The sequence below is a fragment of the Poecilia reticulata genome, linkage group LG4 (genome assembly GCF_000633615.1).
Source record: "Poecilia reticulata strain Guanapo linkage group LG4, Guppy_female_1.0+MT, whole genome shotgun sequence".
Classification (NCBI taxonomy): domain Eukaryota; kingdom Metazoa; phylum Chordata; class Actinopteri; order Cyprinodontiformes; family Poeciliidae; genus Poecilia; species Poecilia reticulata.
Genome location: NC_024334.1, coordinates 22,854,443 through 22,872,098, shown reverse-complemented (window position 1 = coordinate 22,872,098; position 17,656 = coordinate 22,854,443). Strand labels below are relative to the sequence as shown.

Here is a 17,656-nt window from a genome sequence, read left to right as displayed (position 1 = left end):
GTCTGATTAATCCTATAATATGTCGTTATTGCAGCACAAAATTAAACACATATACGTCCATAATAGCATTATTGCTGCAAACAAATATTGTTCATGGATTGTAGTTGTAGGAGTTCTGGATGAAGTAGTTTGTTGCTGAAGGAGACCAGTCTTTTATTAGAGTTATGACTTGTGTGAACCACGGATAGTAAAGATCCAGCTGTCTTGTTGCTCCAGCGATGATGATATTTAATGCGGCTTCTGTGGCGGGGTAGGCTGGTACATTTGTAACACCCCTGAAAAAAGAAAATAACTAATTCACAACTGATTTTCTTTTTTCAAAATCCTTTGAGAATACTTACTTTTCCATATTTGACCAACCTGACTTTGTCCATGGCTGAATCAGTATCAATAAGCCCCAGGGTGCATATTGAGATTGACACATTGCTTTTCTTCATGGCCAGTTCATGATAAAGGGACCCGAAGAATCCATTTAGGGCAAATTTTGTTGAGCTGTATGGTAGCGTGAAGGGGTTCGGCATTTTACCTTTAAAACAAAGACAAATGTCCCAGTAAATTGCAGAGCTTTCTCAAACACTTGAGTCAAGAAAATAGCTTTATATGTTCAGCTTGAGCTTGAACAAAAACATGAATTTGTAAGCATAGAAATGTGCCTTTTGAGAATGATTTAATGCTTTTGTAATTGTACATTTATCACTTATGTGTCGTAGCTTCATGTAAAGGCAAATATTGAGACAAACTTACCTAAAAGTGATGAAACAACCACCAAAGATCCTTTACTTTGCTCAAGAGAGGGCAAAGCTCTCCAGGCCATCTGAATGTAGCTTAAGAAATTGACCTTTAAAACACACACACACACACACGCGCACGCACGCACACACACACACGCACACACATCAAAAGAAACATCAAGGCATTCCCTTGATTTTATGTGCTGAGAAACTGTCAAAATGATCCATTACCTTCATTAACCACCTGGTATGTTCCACATCTCCCTCCCACATGCCAAAGGTAGTCGGGCCAATGTGGTTGAGAACCAGGTAGTCCAAGCCTCCCAGTTTCTCCAGAGCAAAATCGACCACCCTGTCAGGGTCAGACTCATTGGCCATGTCTGCTGCTATATAAAGGGCTTTCTGAGCCCCCAGACTCAGACACTTCTCAGCTACCTGTGAACCGCAAGGAGTAACGTTTTACAAAACAGTTTAACAGAACTGCTGGTGCAGTTGAGATGACGTTAGGTGTGATTTGGTGCTTTCTGGACAAGCTGAATGATATTGAGCTAAATGACTGTGAAGGAATATTGATGACAGGTGAGAAGGCTGATTGGGAGGAAGTAGATCAAGAAGGGGTAGAGATTAGAACATTTAGGAAGGATTAATCTAATTAAAAGTGTTACTAATGAAGCGGAAGCAGAAGAGGATGATGGATGGATGGATGGATGGATGGATGGATGGATGGATGGATGGATGGAACAGGAGATAATAGGAGATGAAAATATGGAGCTAAAGAAAATGACGATGAATGATTGGGATTAGAACGGCAAGCAAATAATGCCACAGAAATCCTAAGGCATACGGGATAAAAATTGGAGAACATGAGGAAGATGATGGAGAATGTGTGGCAATGATTGATGAAAAAGTTAGGAATAATCAACAGGAAGCTTTAGGAGATGTATTGTGATGCAAATGAGGAGGATGAGGGAGACTAAGTAGAATTAGAAAGAGCAGTAATGAGAAATAAGGAAGATTTGGAGGAATGATGAAGGGGTATGGAAGAAGGAATAAAAATGAGTGGAAATAAAATTAGCTGTATGAAGGTAATTAGGTAGAGAAGTGATGTGAATGAAGGAATAACAATGATAGCAGTAAAGGAAATAGATTAGGAATGTGATGAAAAGTGATACAGAGTGAAATTGACTAGAATGAGAGGAAATAGGAATGATGCAAAAGGAATATTGTCTAAGCAGAGGGAGAGAAAGACTTGTGCTGAATAAGTAAGCCATGTAGGAAATGACTTACTTGCTGATTAGATCTGTAGTTTAGATTGTCACCTCAATGGCCCAGTTGAGGTTTTATAGTAAAACCTGTTTTACTCCACTAACACAGTTCCAAAAGACAGAATGAAAAAATTAAGCAAAACTGACCTGCTGTAAAACTTTCTCCCTCCTTGCTGTGATAACAATCTGGGCTCCAAAGCGGGCGTAATGATATGCCATTTGTTCACCAATGCCTGTACTGGCCCCGGTGACCAACACCCTGGCACCTCGGAGCGATTCTAAGACAAAGTCCACACATTCAATAATAAAAAGATGCAAACAGTAATACCACAGTTGTTATTTATTGTGTATAAACGGATATGTCCTAACACAGATAGACACAGGCATTTCACTCTACAATAGGATTTCCCTTTGGAATAATAATTCTTACCTTTTATGGCACTCGCTGTAAAACATAAACCCAATCAAAGCCACCTCACAGAATGTTTCACGCAAAATGAAATCAGTCTCGCTCAAAGGACTCGGTGTACAGAAAATGTCTCTGGGACATTTTAGTTGCTTAAAGAAATACCCAATACACCTAAAGATAGCAGAGCTGTGCAGTTAACTCGAGCTAAGTCAAGTGAATATTTGTGTTAAATTTACTGCACAGTTTGCCCTTGTGGGCTGAATGAATGTCTGTATTCTCTCCGTTCTAAAGCTGTTTAGTCACTTGAGGAAAGCAGATTATCTGCAGTCATTTGATCTGTTCGTGATTCCGCTCCCAGTTATCCCACAGCAATCATTAAAAACTCATAATCATTATTTTTACACCGATTATTTCTATTCAGGGCAGAGAAGAAGGCATTTTCAGCATCTGATCGTCGAAACAGTTGAATGATTGTGTTTGCATAGTTTATATTCAAGTGGAACAAATGCTGATATTTGAAAGAGCTACACATTACGTGACTGATGCTTAACATTATACAGAAAGCATCTGACCAGACAATAAAAGCATTCTGTGAGTGATATTATTTCTTATATTTACGTTGTTTTTATATGGGTGTGTTGACGTTTAGATTTTTAGATCATGAGGCATAAGAATGAAATCCTATTGTGAGGAATATAGCACCTTTTTGCCATTCTATGAAGAGTAGAATAGCAAAAAGTGTAACACGTTAATGCTGGATTATTAGTCACTACTTAGGTAGATGGCCTGGAGCAGGCCACTTTACAGATATGCCATGTGTAGCTTGCAAAATAGAGCATTAAAACAGAGTTATTTAATGGGTCAGTGGTGTTGCTTCACTACTTTCTATCCCATGACTGTGTGTTTTGCGAGCAGAAATACTCAGAAACAGCAACAAATTATTTTTGTAAATAAGGGACTGCTAGGGGTGTTGCTATTTTTCGGCAATCTGGTCTGAATTGTGCAACAATGAGAAATAGCCATGGATAAGGGCACTTGGACTGGTATTTTATTAGTGGACTGCAATAGAAACCATTGATAATAGTTTTTTTTTTGTTCGCAATTTTGAATGATTGCACAAACCTTGCGATACTACAGTTCTTGTAACTGGATTGTCTTAGTGATATTTAAAGGTTCAGATAGAACGTTTATGATGTTTTACAACAAGAATCTCAAATGTCAGTATTTAGGGTCAGTGTCCTATAGCTTTTGAATGTGTCACTGGTCTGCTGAGCCTGAATCAAAGAAATATAGAATCAGGGTAAAGACAAAATTCTTTGATTCAGGTTTACTGAAGCAGATGCACGTTTTAAAGTTACAGAACACCATTCTCCATTGACTGGATATTGAGAAATTGGCTTTACAGTAAACATAAGTATTTAACCAAAGAATAAAAAAAAATCCGTTTTGTTAGAATATAATTTCTGTGGATTTATAAGGGCACATGCTACTTTTGCATGCTCTGAAACCACTTCTTCAGCAGAAACTCCCCATGGCGTGTGGGAGGGAGATGCACCATGACAGCTTTATAAAAGATATTTTAAAAAAGAGCGCCCCCTTATGTTTGAAAGGAGAGTGAACTGTCCTACTGCTCAGTGGGAACTCAAAACTGATTCAGTCAACAGTTTACAGTAGTTAGGCTAAATGAAGTCAGGTCCAATTTATATAAAAACACTTTGAAAGAAGTGTAGCTAAAATATTTGCTGGCGAATTTCAAATAATGAAAGTAACAATAATAATAATGGCACATCATGAAAACTAACGTATTCAATGTATAAACAAGTTCTGCTTCCAATGAGATTATTTCCATTAAACAACTACAATGTACATAGAAACAAGATAAATAAAAACTGGGATTCTTTCTAAAAACATAGTGTCCAATATTTAAACATATGAGTCAGAATAACAGTTTTTATATATTCACCGTAAGGCTGACTCAGTGTACAGACAATGTCCCTGGGACATTTTATGAGTTTGTACTGAACCACCATCCCGCCGTTGCAGGTCAAACACCTATCAACATTGCTGTCATCATCAAAGATCATCATCATCATCAACATGATACACCTAATTCCCTGCAGTTAAGTATACAAACTCGAGCTTTCACAGAAAAGAAAATTTTAGATTCATTTTAGCTTAACGTACCTGGATGAAAACTAGGTGCAGTCCATTTCATAGCTAAATAAGCAGCCAAGATACTCCCAATCAAAATTTTGACGAATGTTGCCATTTAGCCCACTTGGTTTGCAAAAGTTTCAAGCAACTTCTTTTTTACGGTTTATATAAGTATGGCGAAACGTCACAATACCAGTTAATAGGAGGTGCATGTTATGTAATTTTTTTTAACAACTCAAACCCGCCCCTCCATATCTGACTAAAGTAATCAAAGCATTTTTAACCAAATTCAAATATATTTTCACAGGAATTGATAAAGTTCTGCCTTTTAAAGTTTGATTTATTTATTTAAACAAACCATAATAATACAACATAAAGTAGATACACGACGAACGAATCTGCCGCTCTGAAATAACTAGCAACTTTATTGACAAAACACTTGAGCACACAGTGCAGACACCGCTTGTCCTTCACTGCTCCTGACTAGCTAGTGTTCTTCTAGGATTGTTTTCTGAAAAGCAACACAAAAAGGGAAAACATAAAACTCTGGAGGATGGCCTCAAGGATCTGGCCTTTAGTAAAGTTGGTATTTTTCTTTCAACTCAAGGTTTTTCATTCAAAGCTTGGTGGTTGACATGCTAAGTACCCGATTAGCCCGTTAGCTCGCTTAAGCTAACAGTAGTAGTGCTACGTTTCACTATTTAAAATAACTCAGCATTTTAGGGTTAAAAGTTTTACTTGTATATACTGGTACGTTTGATGGAATTCCCAAACTAGACAAAGCTGTTAAATAACTGCTTTGAGTTACTATCATAGAAATAACCTTCATGCAGTGTACTGTAATAGAGGCATTATGTCGTTTTTCTTTTTTTTTTGTTTGTTTGTTTTTGTTGTTTCCGTGTGGAATCATTCATTATTACAAGGCTGCATGGATTTTTTTTTTGCTCAGTATAGCTAACCTCATTCCTTCACTTACAGACTTGTCTCCAAGGTGACCATTGCAGGGGGAGCAGTGTACGTCACCTATGACTCTGGTCTGCTAGGAAGCAGTGAACAGGGGTCAGTGGTCCTGGAGAAGGCCAAAGTAGCTGTGCCACCCGCCTTAGAAGAATGGATTAAGTATTTTGGTCTGGAGGTAAGGATGTGTAAATTGCTTATTTGGCCAATAACTTGGTATTTAGGTATTTGGCATATAGACTGATTTTATGTAGTAGAGACTTTGCAAAGCAAAAGTTTTACAAAGTGAAGGTTTAAAGTCCTCTTAAATTTGAATGGCTTAAAGTCATTTTTGCGATAACAGTGACTAAAGTTGTTTCTGGCTGTATGGAGCCAGAAACGCACAGCTTGCCTTCCACAAGTTGTCCAAAGAGAGGTCTTATACTCACATGAAGGCCACCCACCGTAGGTAACCGTTTTGAAATTACACCTCGCAAGCTCAAGGTTATTCATGTGATCCAATTTGTGTTATGTGATACGATATTTGTTTACTATTTTTATTCCGATTCACAGAGAGAGAAGGAGACCAAAGATATGACGATAGCAGCTGTATTCAAAATCAGTTGGCTATTTTAGGCATTTATGAAAATGTTTTAACAGTCAGTTTCTTTCAGCTAAAAGCACAAAAAAGGATTAAACTCTATTTTAGTGGCAAAGGATGGCCTCAAGTCATGTAAACATGAATGTTATACAGAAGTAAGTGTACTGAAATGATTTATTTGTTTAAAAGTTACATACTTTAAGAAAGGACTAGAAGAAAACAAGCTCCTCAGTAAATTTAATAGCAGTTTTAACTAAATATAATATTTGCAAAGATTATCTTATTGTTGTTCTGCTCTTTATGGAGCATCACAAGTTCACTGGTCAGGCTATCTGCTCAAGTAGAAGTAGACAACTCAAGCCTGTAGATGCCACGTTTAAGACTTGCGGCTCAAAGTTTGCTCAAGGTGCTTTCAAAACAGCATTAGTTTGATAACAATGGAGGGTGACACTTCAAGTTTCCGTGTCATGAGCTTCCAGACAACTAATTGTCTTTTTTGTAAGGACGGATAAAGTGTTGAGGCTACCAGGTGCGCTGACCTGCCTCTGCCCTGCTCTGTCCTCCACCATACAGCCAAAAAAAAAACCCCTCCTGTCTTGGTTCATTTGTGAAAGTCACGCAAATGCATGTTTTTTTGTGACTTTTTATAATTGGGATAGAGTAATGGATATACTTAAAGCCACTGTTAAATTGTGCATGAAATTTATATAACATCCTTAACCTTTTTCTCTGTCCTTAGGCTCAGCTTCCCACCATGCCTAAGATTGAATTCTCCCCGATTAATTCATGGAACACTGGTAAGAACTGAACAGAATGTCAGTGATCACGAGTTGTTGCTTCTGAGTGAGAGTGAATTATCGATGTAGTTTGCTTATTATAGAGCAGGGGTCACCAACTCCAGTCCTCAAGGGCTACCATCCTGCAACTTTTAGATTCACCTCTGCTCCAAAATGTCTGAGTTCCCTCACCAGCATTCATTCCTCTCTGCAATAGGCTGGAAACGAGCAGTTTATTTGATCCAGGTGTGTTTGAGCAAAGACGCATCTAAAAGTTGCAGGATGGTAGCCCTTGAGGACTGGAGTTGGTGACCCCTGATATAGAGCATTCAATGATTAACAGCTGAGGTTGAGATGAGTCAGTTTGATTGTTTTAATACCTTGTGTACTTACTTCCCTTCTATTTACAGGAGTGCGGTGGACAATTTCGAGCCTTTCGGAGGCCCCAACAAGAGCATCTGAATATACAAGTCAGGGACTGCAGTACGTAAAAGACCTCATCAAGTGAACAGAACCTCCCTGGGTCACCTCACATTATTAATGTTTGACTTTTGCGCCTGAGAAATGACAGTACTGCAAAAATTTCACCCTCCTCCCTCCAGACTAGAATACATGAAAAGGAAACTTCTGTGTGAGGAATGTGCTGGATTTAATGTAAAATGGTATCTTGTGGAAGTTGTAAATAAAGCAGGGAAGCAAAGTGTTTTTTAAATTAAAAATGTGTCTATGCAAGTTAAATTGTCACCAAAGTTAATTACAATTACAAATAATGTATGAAAGCGTGTCTGATGTATGTATCCAACTTCACTATTTGCTGGCAATAACACCAAATCTTTTTTTTGGTTTTTTTTGCAGTAGGCAGCTTATAATAAATCACAAAACGGATGTGCAAAACTTTATTACAACAGAATGATGACACAAACTGTCATTTAGATTCTGCCACAAATTCAGAACCAGAGAAAACTTAAAGCAGACTTATCTATGATTTAAGTTTGCACAAAAAAAAAAAAAAAACACTCGAAAGCACGGCTAACAGTGATGCATAGTGTTACGTTTTGAACTAAATGCAACAACAGAACTGATTCTAGCATACACGGTCACTCCCACCCTTATGTAAATGTTTTAAAAACCCCCAGGCACTATTCAGGGGATGCAACCAAAGTTTTGACCCAAAGGAGAAGTAATCTGAAGGATAAATAGAGCTCAGTTTTGAGAAATTTGGGATGAAACCTCTTCTGCAAGCATGTAATTTTAAGACTACAAGGCATTTTAAAGACCAAAATCAAAGATGGATACTAGTATATTGTTTCTTTTTTTTTGTTGTTGATTACAATTTTAAAAATGTATATTATAGGGGCTTTTACACAAATTTTCCAGCTTAAATACTGTCATCTGAATGTATTGCATTTTATTTTCTTCTTTCCTTCATGCGTATTATTTATAACATTTAGCAGAAAGTATATCGTCTTATATAACATAACCACGTAAACTTTATACAGTAAAGTGCTGCACACAACATCAACACTGAAATCACAACAGCAATGATAAAGCAGATTACATTTGAATAGCAATCTTACAATGAAGAGCTAAACATTCCAAACTGATCCATAATTTCCCTCAAACTGTCCTTTAAATGTAATGAAATGGCATACTTCAATTAGCAGTCTGGAGAAACGGTAAGTAATATATTGCCAAATTGTGACCAGCGTGAAGGCACTTTATGTATAACTGTGCATTTAAATTTAAATAATACTACTTCAGCATTTCCATTGCAACCATAAAAGTGCTGTAAAAATTAGGATTTAAAGCATATTTTAAAATCTCCATCCACCACGTCAACAAGAAAAGCCAGGCTAGACTCACATAATGTAATATGCAGCCGATTAATATAGCACAACTATAAACGTTGTAATACTAGATAAGAGTGCAAAGGTGCAAGAAGATATTGGCATTGAGCAATATAGGGGGCAGATAAGGGTGACTTTGCAAGGCTGTTTCCCACTGATGTCTACAAGTACAAACAGCAAACTAAAGCTTTGATTTTTAGACACACTGTGTGTAACAAATTTAACAAGAACTTCAGAGAAAAGTGCAACTATAAGACATCTTGCTCATCTTTCAAAGCCATAACCACTTAGACTGATTGATGGCAACAATGTAAATGCAAAATTCCTGCGCAGCTTGACAGCACGACCTTAGGCTGTCCATGGATGAAGTTATAGAATAAGACTGTCACCATTTTATTAAAAAAAAAAACAAGTATAGCAGTGCTACTTTTCTGCTATACATAGAAATGAATATTGCACTGGCTTGTAACGAATAAAACGTGTCAGTTATTCCTCAAACCCACCATGAATAATAATTTAACCATGAGCCGAACGAAGATGGGAAACGGGCAGAGATGAAAGTGTTCACTATGTCTACGGGGTTTTGACCAGATCATAAACATGAATATGAAAGTCATCATCATATTTGATATAGTACACTGAGGGCTTGGCTGGGACCTGGTAGATGACCAGGCCTGTTCTCTTCACACCCTTGTCGGTAACATACTCCACTTGTTTCCCCACCAGACTTTCAGTCTCTTCTCCCGGCTTTCTGTCCGCAGGCAACAGGTGCTTGTTTTCTGAAAGAGGAGAGCGAAACATTACAACGTGTGCAGTAAACTTGCAGATAAAATCAGCAAACTTCACCTCGACGATGTTGTGGCATCTTTAGAGAGTTCTTCCACATTCTGTCCAAAGGTAGTATTTTGTCATATCGACCAGGTCAGGTCAAAAGGCGAAAGAACATCTCATAGCCATGCAACTTTTTATAAGTCCCACCTCTATAAATGAATACAAAAGCTTCTAAATACAAACACCCTGACAGACATTTTAAATCAGTCCACTGGAATTTGACTTTGTTGGTGTTCAGGTTTTATCCATTTTGACCCCGTGTTTGGATGAAGTTTAGTTGCATTTTTTTGCTGTAAGTTGTAATTGTCAAGAGAAAATGGAAAAGGAAAGTTCGCTGGAGTCTGGATTCCAAGAAAATGGTTTTTAGCCCACCCTAAATATCCAGTTTAGCAGACCAGTGTTTAACACATGGTGATAGTTGTGGGAAAATAACTTTGCTGCACTTTTGATGGTTGTATCTCATTAAATATTTTAGAGATAAAATTTAAGGTAAAAATTATAACTCTTAGTTTTGTTTCATCTGACCAAAGGAAATGCATGCTTAGTCTTTAGTCATTGTTGTTATTAGCACACTTCAATCTGAGTAGACTTTTTCTATGTCTACAACCAGAGTTCTGTCCCTTTCCAGCTTCTTTGAAATCGTTCAGTTCCTACCTCTGCCAGGATCAGTCCGTGCTGTTTGGCTCTTTTTAATTTTGTCGATACTTCTCATTTTAGCTCAGGACACTCAGAAACGCTGTGATAACTTTTTGTATCCTTCTCCTGCTTTGTGAATATGTGATGGCTCAAACCTTTGCTGATGTGAATGTTTAGAAATAACCCTCAGTTTTAACTAGATTTCACCAGGCACATCAGTCTGTATGGCACATTCAAAAGGTCAGTTTCAAGGAAAGGTAATCTTGGTCCTGGTGAGTTCTGATTTTACATGAATAGTTCCATTTTTGTTTGTCAATATGAATAGTTTATGGTCATTAAATAAAACATCCGTACTGGAAAATATGAAAAAATACTTGATTTAATAATAGGTAGAAATTTAGATTTGACATTTGAAGCATTCATAATCCGCACGCTGGTAATATATGTGTCCCTGGCCTAAATCTTTTTGATGCTATTGATCACAGAGTTGTGGGGCATTGTGATGTTGGAAAACAAAAATGGCTAACTTGCAAAACATATCGTTTCCAGTTCCAGTAGTTACACTAGAATTTCAAGTTTTTCTAATACTCTGCAGCCCTAATTGCCAATTCTGTAGTGTGAGGCTAATGTATCCAAAGGGCTATTCTAATTTAGAGCTGGAAGATGCTCAGCAATCCAAGTACCATATGATTTATGAGTTGTAGCTTACATTAGTTTGATAGCCTTTAGGCAAATAAAATCAATAATTGCTGGTTTCACATGTTGGAAGAACTCCAAAGATGCATTAGCTTGGATGGCATAATATGATGCAGGATATGACGTTTGAACACTAAACAGCACAGAAAAGTCCAGGTTTTGGAAACTACATCTAAAATAAATTTGGACTTGCACAGACAGACGTATTCCAAGAGAGAAGTGGCATGCGGCTCGAATATGATGCAGAAGCACACACAAACATAACTTGCAGTAAATACCCTGGAGGACTTCCTGCTGTACTCAGACATGGTCTCAAGCTATCTTTTTTTAATTATTTTTATGCCATGTTTGGAAGCAGGATAAGCTCTTTCAGATGTCTGAAGTAAGTGTTGCAAATATTTCTGCTTTCACATGCAGCCTGGTCAGGACATCAGGCTGCATGTGATGTCCTGACATCACATGTAGCTTTACTTTAGAGCAGGGTTACTGCTCTAAAGTAACCCTTTGCTTTAGAGCAGTAAAGGGTTAGATCGAGGTACAACTCATTATTAAAGCATACAAACTCAAAATTGCCTGAAAGCAACCAGATACTTCTTAATTCTGTTTGTTTTCCACTCCTCAAACTGGAAATAAAGGAGACAAATCATTCTGTGTGGACAAAAACTGAGACAACCTTAAATATCTGTAACATTTGCTGAACTTGTTGCTCTTGTTCCCGTTTCTGACGCCTCGAGGAAAACACTACATAAAACTCCTTCTGAATAAATCAGATTTTGTTAAAGAACAAATTAACAGTACCTGCTTCTGGCAAAATCCTGAGGTCCCCATCTGCGTAGTCATCCCACAGCTGGTACATATAAAGAACTGGGTCCTTTTCATAAGTGATATAATACCAGTTTGTCATGACTGGAGCTCGGGATAGGACCATGCCTCTCCACTCATTCTTCTCGCCATCTTCCTTTTCAAACAAATGCTCCACTGCTTTGCCCACAAGTTCCTCTGCCCCTGCTGGGATCTTTATTTTGTTGTTTACTGCAGAGACACAAGTGGATATGTTGCTCAAAATGAATAAAAATGCCTGAAAGTACCTTGTGAATTAGAGGTACCTGGACTAGGGCTGGACGATTCATTGAATTTTTGGTTTTTAAATATTACATTTTTTTGAAAAAATAGGGTTTTCTTTTCTCTTCACCAATGCAATCCTTAGGTTCAGAGTGATGTCAGCATGCCCAGGGCCGCCATCTTGTTTGACAAGCATGTTTTACAGATCCTATTTATCAGGATTGTTTATTTTGAATTCAGGTCAGTTATACCTGAACTGAATTCAGGAGTGTTAGAGCAAGGCTAGGATTTTCATTTTATTTCTTTTCAATTATGAGAATAAAGTCAAAGTAACACAAGAATGAAGTGTTAATATTACCAGAATAAAGTCAGAAATTAGGAGAATGAAGTAGTAATTTTCTGAGAACTCCTACACAAAATATAACAAAATGAAATGTTGAGCATCTTGCTCAGTTATACTTATCGGTTCTGTTATCGGTTTTACAGATAAGTAACTTTTTAATCTTTTAACACATGAGCATCAAAATATTATCAGTAGCAGGACTTTGAAACAATTGTGCAAACGGCTGAGTCTATTTCAAAGAAAGAAGAACATGGACTGAGCCGGTCACGTCAGATCTTGAAATAACCCTATTAAAGCTTTATCCTCATTAAAACATCCGTTTTCTTGTGATTTTAAGACAATCTTCTGCTAAAATTGTCTTTATTCTGCCAATATTATGACTATATTCTTGTAATTAAAGAAAAAAATTCTTATAGCCTGGCCCTAACACCGATTGAAGTAAAAGCCACTTTTTTTGAAAATAGTTTCTGTCATTTGAAATTTCTTTTTTAGGAAAAAATAAATAAAATCGGAAATTGGTTCTCAGATGAATCGGTTCATCTGAAATTTTATTTTTAAGCCGTATCACCCAGCCTTAGCGTGGTCACGTACTTACCGATATTCTCTGACAGAACTTGCAGGTTGGACACTCTCACGTCCTTGAATAGCTCGATGCCGTAGACGCAGTCAAAGCCGTCGTACTTCACCATGAAGAGAGAGGGATTGACGCTCAGTCTGTCCAGCACCGTTCCTTTCCATTTGCTTTGGTTGCCCTTCTCTCGCCAGTTATGCTGAATGCGCAATCCCAGGATGGAGTTGGGGTCCGGCGTCGCCACGTCACTCAGTTCCCCGCTGCTCCGCTTTCTGATATCCGACATGAACAGACAGCCTTAGAAGTTCTCACACAAAAGTGGGATAATTCTGATCTCCAGAAGATAGTCTGGTACATTTTAGCATTACATTCACTTCATGTACTGACTGTAAAAACAAGAACATGAGCAAGAGATCACATCTTACATGTGCTACCAATTTTCCTTTTCTGAGAGCATATTATAAGAAAATGAAGCGTTTTTGCGGTTGAATAATTTAGCTGATAGGACATCTTGATCTCCTTTTTCCCGTTTTCAACATTAGAGGTTTATTAATACTCCCCTAAAATGTTTTTCTAATTTGTTGTTTTTCTAAGCAAACTAAAATATTTTGACAATATTATAAGCAGTTAGTAGCATTATATTAAGATATGAAACAAAAATAGATCAGAATCAGCTCTATTGGCCAGGATTGTGTGCAAAAAAAGAAATTAAGAGCACACATTAGTATACATTTATAGACTTACAGCAAATAACAGAACATCACACAATTATTTTAAAAAGCAACTAATATTCCTATTGCTGCAATCGCAATCTAACATACTACTAGAGATTCCATACTCTACTCTAAAAGTTTTACTTTGTACCTTTTATTTGTATGAACATTAGTGGAACTGCTATTTTCTATATCTTGTCTTATCCATGTTTTTCRCGACTGGAAAACTAAACAATTTTTCCCCTTTTTTTTTTTAACACTGAGTAAATTCAGGAATAATTATATTTGTGTGTGTGTGTTTGGTGGGTGCTCCTCTGTGTTACGGCTGGTCGAGTCCAAAATCTTCTCTGGCATCACATCAAAAGGACATTAAATTATAGATTCCAGTAAAGCCAAAATGAACAAACAGACAAAAAAGAACAGATGGCTTTCCAGAATGTATAACAAAACTTCCCTATGATCCCTTGAAGATGGAGTGGTGCAAGTGAAATTTGTGTTCCTATATTTTATGCTTTCTTTTACACTAGCCACATAGATCCAATCACAGTCACATTTGTAGATTAAAGCACAGACTGGTAGGCAACTTGGGAGATTGTGCCTTTCCGCAGTCTCCTTGTGTGAAATTAGGTTTGCTTGATTTAAAAAAAAAATGTTCCAAAAGTTTTGATTGTAATAACACATTTTCACACATCACATTGTCCAATAGTTCACTTTCACGTACCTGCCCCTTTTCTTGGACATGCCTCTGGAAATTCAAAGGTTACTATTTGAAAGAAAAAGAAGGCACTTTAGTTGTTATGTCACCAGGAAGAAAAGACAAACACAGGAGAAGAGGGAAATTTAAATAATCCTTTAAAAGAAATGGGCTTGACGTGTTGCTCTAAAGACTGACAACTCCATCAACCAATGAGCAGGTATCACTGAGCCACTTCCTGAGAATTTATTCGGGTGACATAGCTATGGAGGTCACGTCTACAGATGAGTTAGCTCGCACGCCAGTATAACTGGATGACAAGCCTGCGGGTGTAATGTATTTACATGAATATTTCACATACCAACATATCAATGCCACGACGGAAGTCTGAAAACATTCAAATACACTCGCATTAGCTCATATTCCTACTGAACTAAATATCGCGCCGTCTGTCTGGTCACTCGTTATCAATGCAGATGTTGCTGTAGGTAAGCAGAGGCGTACAGTCAGCCATATCTATCTGCTTACCGGTCTCACTGACAAGCTAACAAGCAGTAGCAACAAATGGATGTTTATTACGTCCGTATACTAAGTGTGGAACACAGTTTAATTACCTTTAAGCAGATTTCATGTCAGTACTGTTCGGTTTGTATGGCGGATAAATGTTGCCACACGCCAACCCGCCCGCGTAAATCTCGCGAAACCTATGGAAAAACAGGAGTTAGCTGTGGCTGGTTGATCGAGGGGGGAGGAGACTCTAGTTCCCAGCAAGCCTTAAGGTTGCCATGACGGCAGGAAAAAACGTAAGCAAATGCGCGGGGAATTGTGGGTATTGATGTTTCTAAATGCCAGCACTCTGACAGAAACCTGGTGGGTAAATTTCTAATGTTTTGATTTGTAAATGCAGCAAAGTTTATGTCAAAACTATAGCCTGTGTAGTTTTTTTTCAAACTGTGACATTACACTGATAACTTAGCATTCACTTATAATTCACATAGACTATGATAATTTGGAAATATTTTCCGACAGCCTTTTATTCTTTTTCCTTTTATTATTTATTTAAAGGAAAAATATTATGTATATTAATAAAAGATCTGACTGGGACAACAATCAGATATATTGCTTTAGTTGCATCATGTTAGATTGTATGGAGCGCTAATTCCAGCCGAGGTATAATAATTTTTTTTGTTTTATCAGTTTGGTTGGAGGATATGGAGGACCAAAACCGACATAATAATAAATAAACAAATAAATATATAAATAAAATAATAAATATATATCCCACATAATAAGAAATAAAATAATAAAAATATAAATAAAAGAATATATATTTTGATAAGAATTAAAAGCATAAATATATATTTTGATAAGAAATATAAACAAATATATATTTTATTTTTCATTTCCCCTTACACATGAGTTTCCGTTAAGAAAAATAGATATTTAGCTTTTTTTTTTTTGCTTCTCCCTTTTCTGCTTGATGTATTTCTGCTCGCTGTTTCCGTTTGCTGTATTTCTGCTGCATTGTTATGTTAATGAGGTGGGCTGCCTTCTATGTCCAGCTCTTCTACTATTGGTCAATAAACAGGAAAGAGAACGAGCCATCATGTTGTTTTTTTGACATCTCTTTTTTATTAAAATGTAAACAAAGAATCTTTTTCAAAGCTGGAACTTATTTTAGGTTCGCCTTTTCAAAAAAAATTAATGAGAAAAAAAAAACTTCCTGCTCAAGGAAATAATGTGACAAAGAAGAACGTTTTCTAGAGTTTTTCTTTGTTTTCAGTCTCCATCCAGTCGATGAGTACAAAGTATTCAGGGCCTGACAGAGCTGGTGACTGACAGAACTCAACCCACCGTATGCTTACTGCAGACAGAACCACAAATCATTTCCCAACTCAGAGAAGCCACATCAGCTGCCTGATCTAAAGCCTGTTTTAGAAAGCAGCAGCTTCTCCATCAGGCACTGAGGATCCTTATCCCGGCAATAAATCCATCCTAACTAGTTACACTCAAAACTATTTTTTGTTCCCCCCAGTTCCTTGAGTTGATGTGAAGTCAGGACAGAACCAGGATGAGTTCTCCAGCCCTCTGAGCCACCGGCATCCTCTTCCACTGCTTCCTGTGAGGCCCACAGTGGCCCACTCAGTCTGGCTTCGTTCCTTCTGGCTCTGCTGCCACGCCAACGCCACTATGTCACTCAGAAAGACGTCCCTTCAGCTGTTCGGATGTAATCCTTAAAGTCAGTAGGCACATTCAGCATCGAGCAGACCTGTCTGAACTTGGCTCGCAGCTTCTCTGTGTCCTCCTGCAGCTTCACTGACTGCGGGTCATCAAGGGGAAACTTCTGGGTCAAATTCAGCAGAGCTTCCAGAGCCCTGAGGCGCTTCCTTGATCTGTCATCAGACTGATGCTCCAGCAGACATTTCCAGCTGATCGCAAAACCATAATAAAAGGAGATCTCAGATGACAGCTTGGCTCCGTGAGACGCCCCGTGTCTCCAGCCGTTGTGCAGCCCCCGCTGGGTCCCCCTCTGGAAGCCCTCCTGGTAGCCCTCACCGCGGAACCTTTCATCTGCGAAAAGAATACTGTCAAACAGATCCTCAGCTCCCTGCTGTCCTGCCATGTTTCTAACGTGATCCATTTCTTCTTCCTTTGCAGTTCCGGGTTTGGGCGCATTACCGCCACCTTCTGGACTGGAATGTAAATCTTTTTATTTATTTATTTATTTTTATTAAACATTTCACGAGCCATCATGTGCAGATTGATTGTGCATGCCTTCCTACTTGGCGCTCTCGGCCGAAGTTCAACAGTAGTGAAGTTATGGATGAATCACAACGACGCTCAGTTTCTGAATTGTTAAGGGAGGCTGTGAATAGGTTGGATGAGTTGGAACGTGGTAAGTTTTTGGTAAACTATACTTCTGTAATTTTGTGGAAGAGGTTAATCATATTGTCATTTCATTAGCAACCACCTGTTCAGCTTCTCCAACACAAGGCCCCAGGGCCAGGCCAACGCGCAATTGGAGTAAGTGTTCTTTTGTTTCTCTCCTTGTGTTTGTTTGACATGCAAAGCATTTGTTCTGGTCTGAATGCAAGTCGACAGCTTACGTATGTTTTTGTTTTTTTATCGTTCGAAATTCTACCACTGGGGGAATTTACTTAGCTTATGTTCACCCAAACTAAAAAAACCTGTTACCTCCGTCGCCTGTGGTGGCGCTGCACCAAGAACTACTGAAGGAATCGACACAAAATCTCTGAAGAAGAGCAGCGCAACTTCATTCTTCACAAAAAGTTTTTTTTTTTTTTTTTTTTAAAGCCGGAGCGGTGTCAGATTTTAGCGGTTGTAGGATTTCTTCATTGATTAACATTATTGGTTTGGACATCGCCTGTTA

General features: G+C 38.0%; 4 protein-coding genes across 4 annotated transcripts; 1 reads left to right on the top strand and 3 right to left on the bottom strand.

The window, feature by feature from the left end:
• Positions 1-3: 3 nt before the first annotated feature.
• hsd11b1la (hydroxysteroid (11-beta) dehydrogenase 1-like a) lies at positions 4-4,755 on the bottom strand. The gene is made up of 6 exons (XM_008407196.2): positions 4,590-4,755; positions 2,144-2,274; positions 963-1,166; positions 745-838; positions 361-526; positions 4-275 (listed from the first exon to the last, which is right to left on the bottom strand). Exons 1-6 carry the CDS (start codon positions 4,672-4,674, stop codon positions 92-94), a joined length of 864 nt encoding a protein of 287 aa, XP_008405418.1. The 5' UTR covers positions 4,675-4,755; the 3' UTR covers positions 4-91.
• A 228-nt stretch (positions 4,756-4,983) lies between these two features.
• On the top strand, positions 4,984-9,128 carry micos13 (mitochondrial contact site and cristae organizing system subunit 13). Its single transcript, XM_008407200.2, has 4 exons — positions 4,984-5,141; positions 5,538-5,694; positions 6,836-6,893; positions 7,283-9,128. Exons 1-4 carry the CDS (start codon positions 5,113-5,115, stop codon positions 7,378-7,380), a joined length of 342 nt encoding a protein of 113 aa, XP_008405422.1. The 5' UTR covers positions 4,984-5,112; the 3' UTR covers positions 7,381-9,128.
• LOC103463671 (spindlin-1) lies at positions 7,756-15,449 on the bottom strand. Its single transcript, XM_008407197.2, has 5 exons — positions 14,880-15,449; positions 14,293-14,334; positions 12,883-13,130; positions 11,681-11,914; positions 7,756-9,498 (listed from the first exon to the last, which is right to left on the bottom strand). Exons 2-5 carry the CDS (start codon positions 14,310-14,312, stop codon positions 9,293-9,295), a joined length of 708 nt encoding a protein of 235 aa, XP_008405419.1. The 5' UTR covers positions 14,313-14,334; positions 14,880-15,449; the 3' UTR covers positions 7,756-9,292.
• A 425-nt stretch (positions 15,450-15,874) lies between these two features.
• On the bottom strand, positions 15,875-16,922 carry LOC103463673 (oral cancer-overexpressed protein 1-like). The gene has a single exon (XM_008407201.2). It carries the CDS (start codon positions 16,904-16,906, stop codon positions 16,463-16,465), a length of 444 nt encoding a protein of 147 aa, XP_008405423.1. The 5' UTR covers positions 16,907-16,922; the 3' UTR covers positions 15,875-16,462.
• Positions 16,923-17,656: the final 734 nt, after the last annotated feature.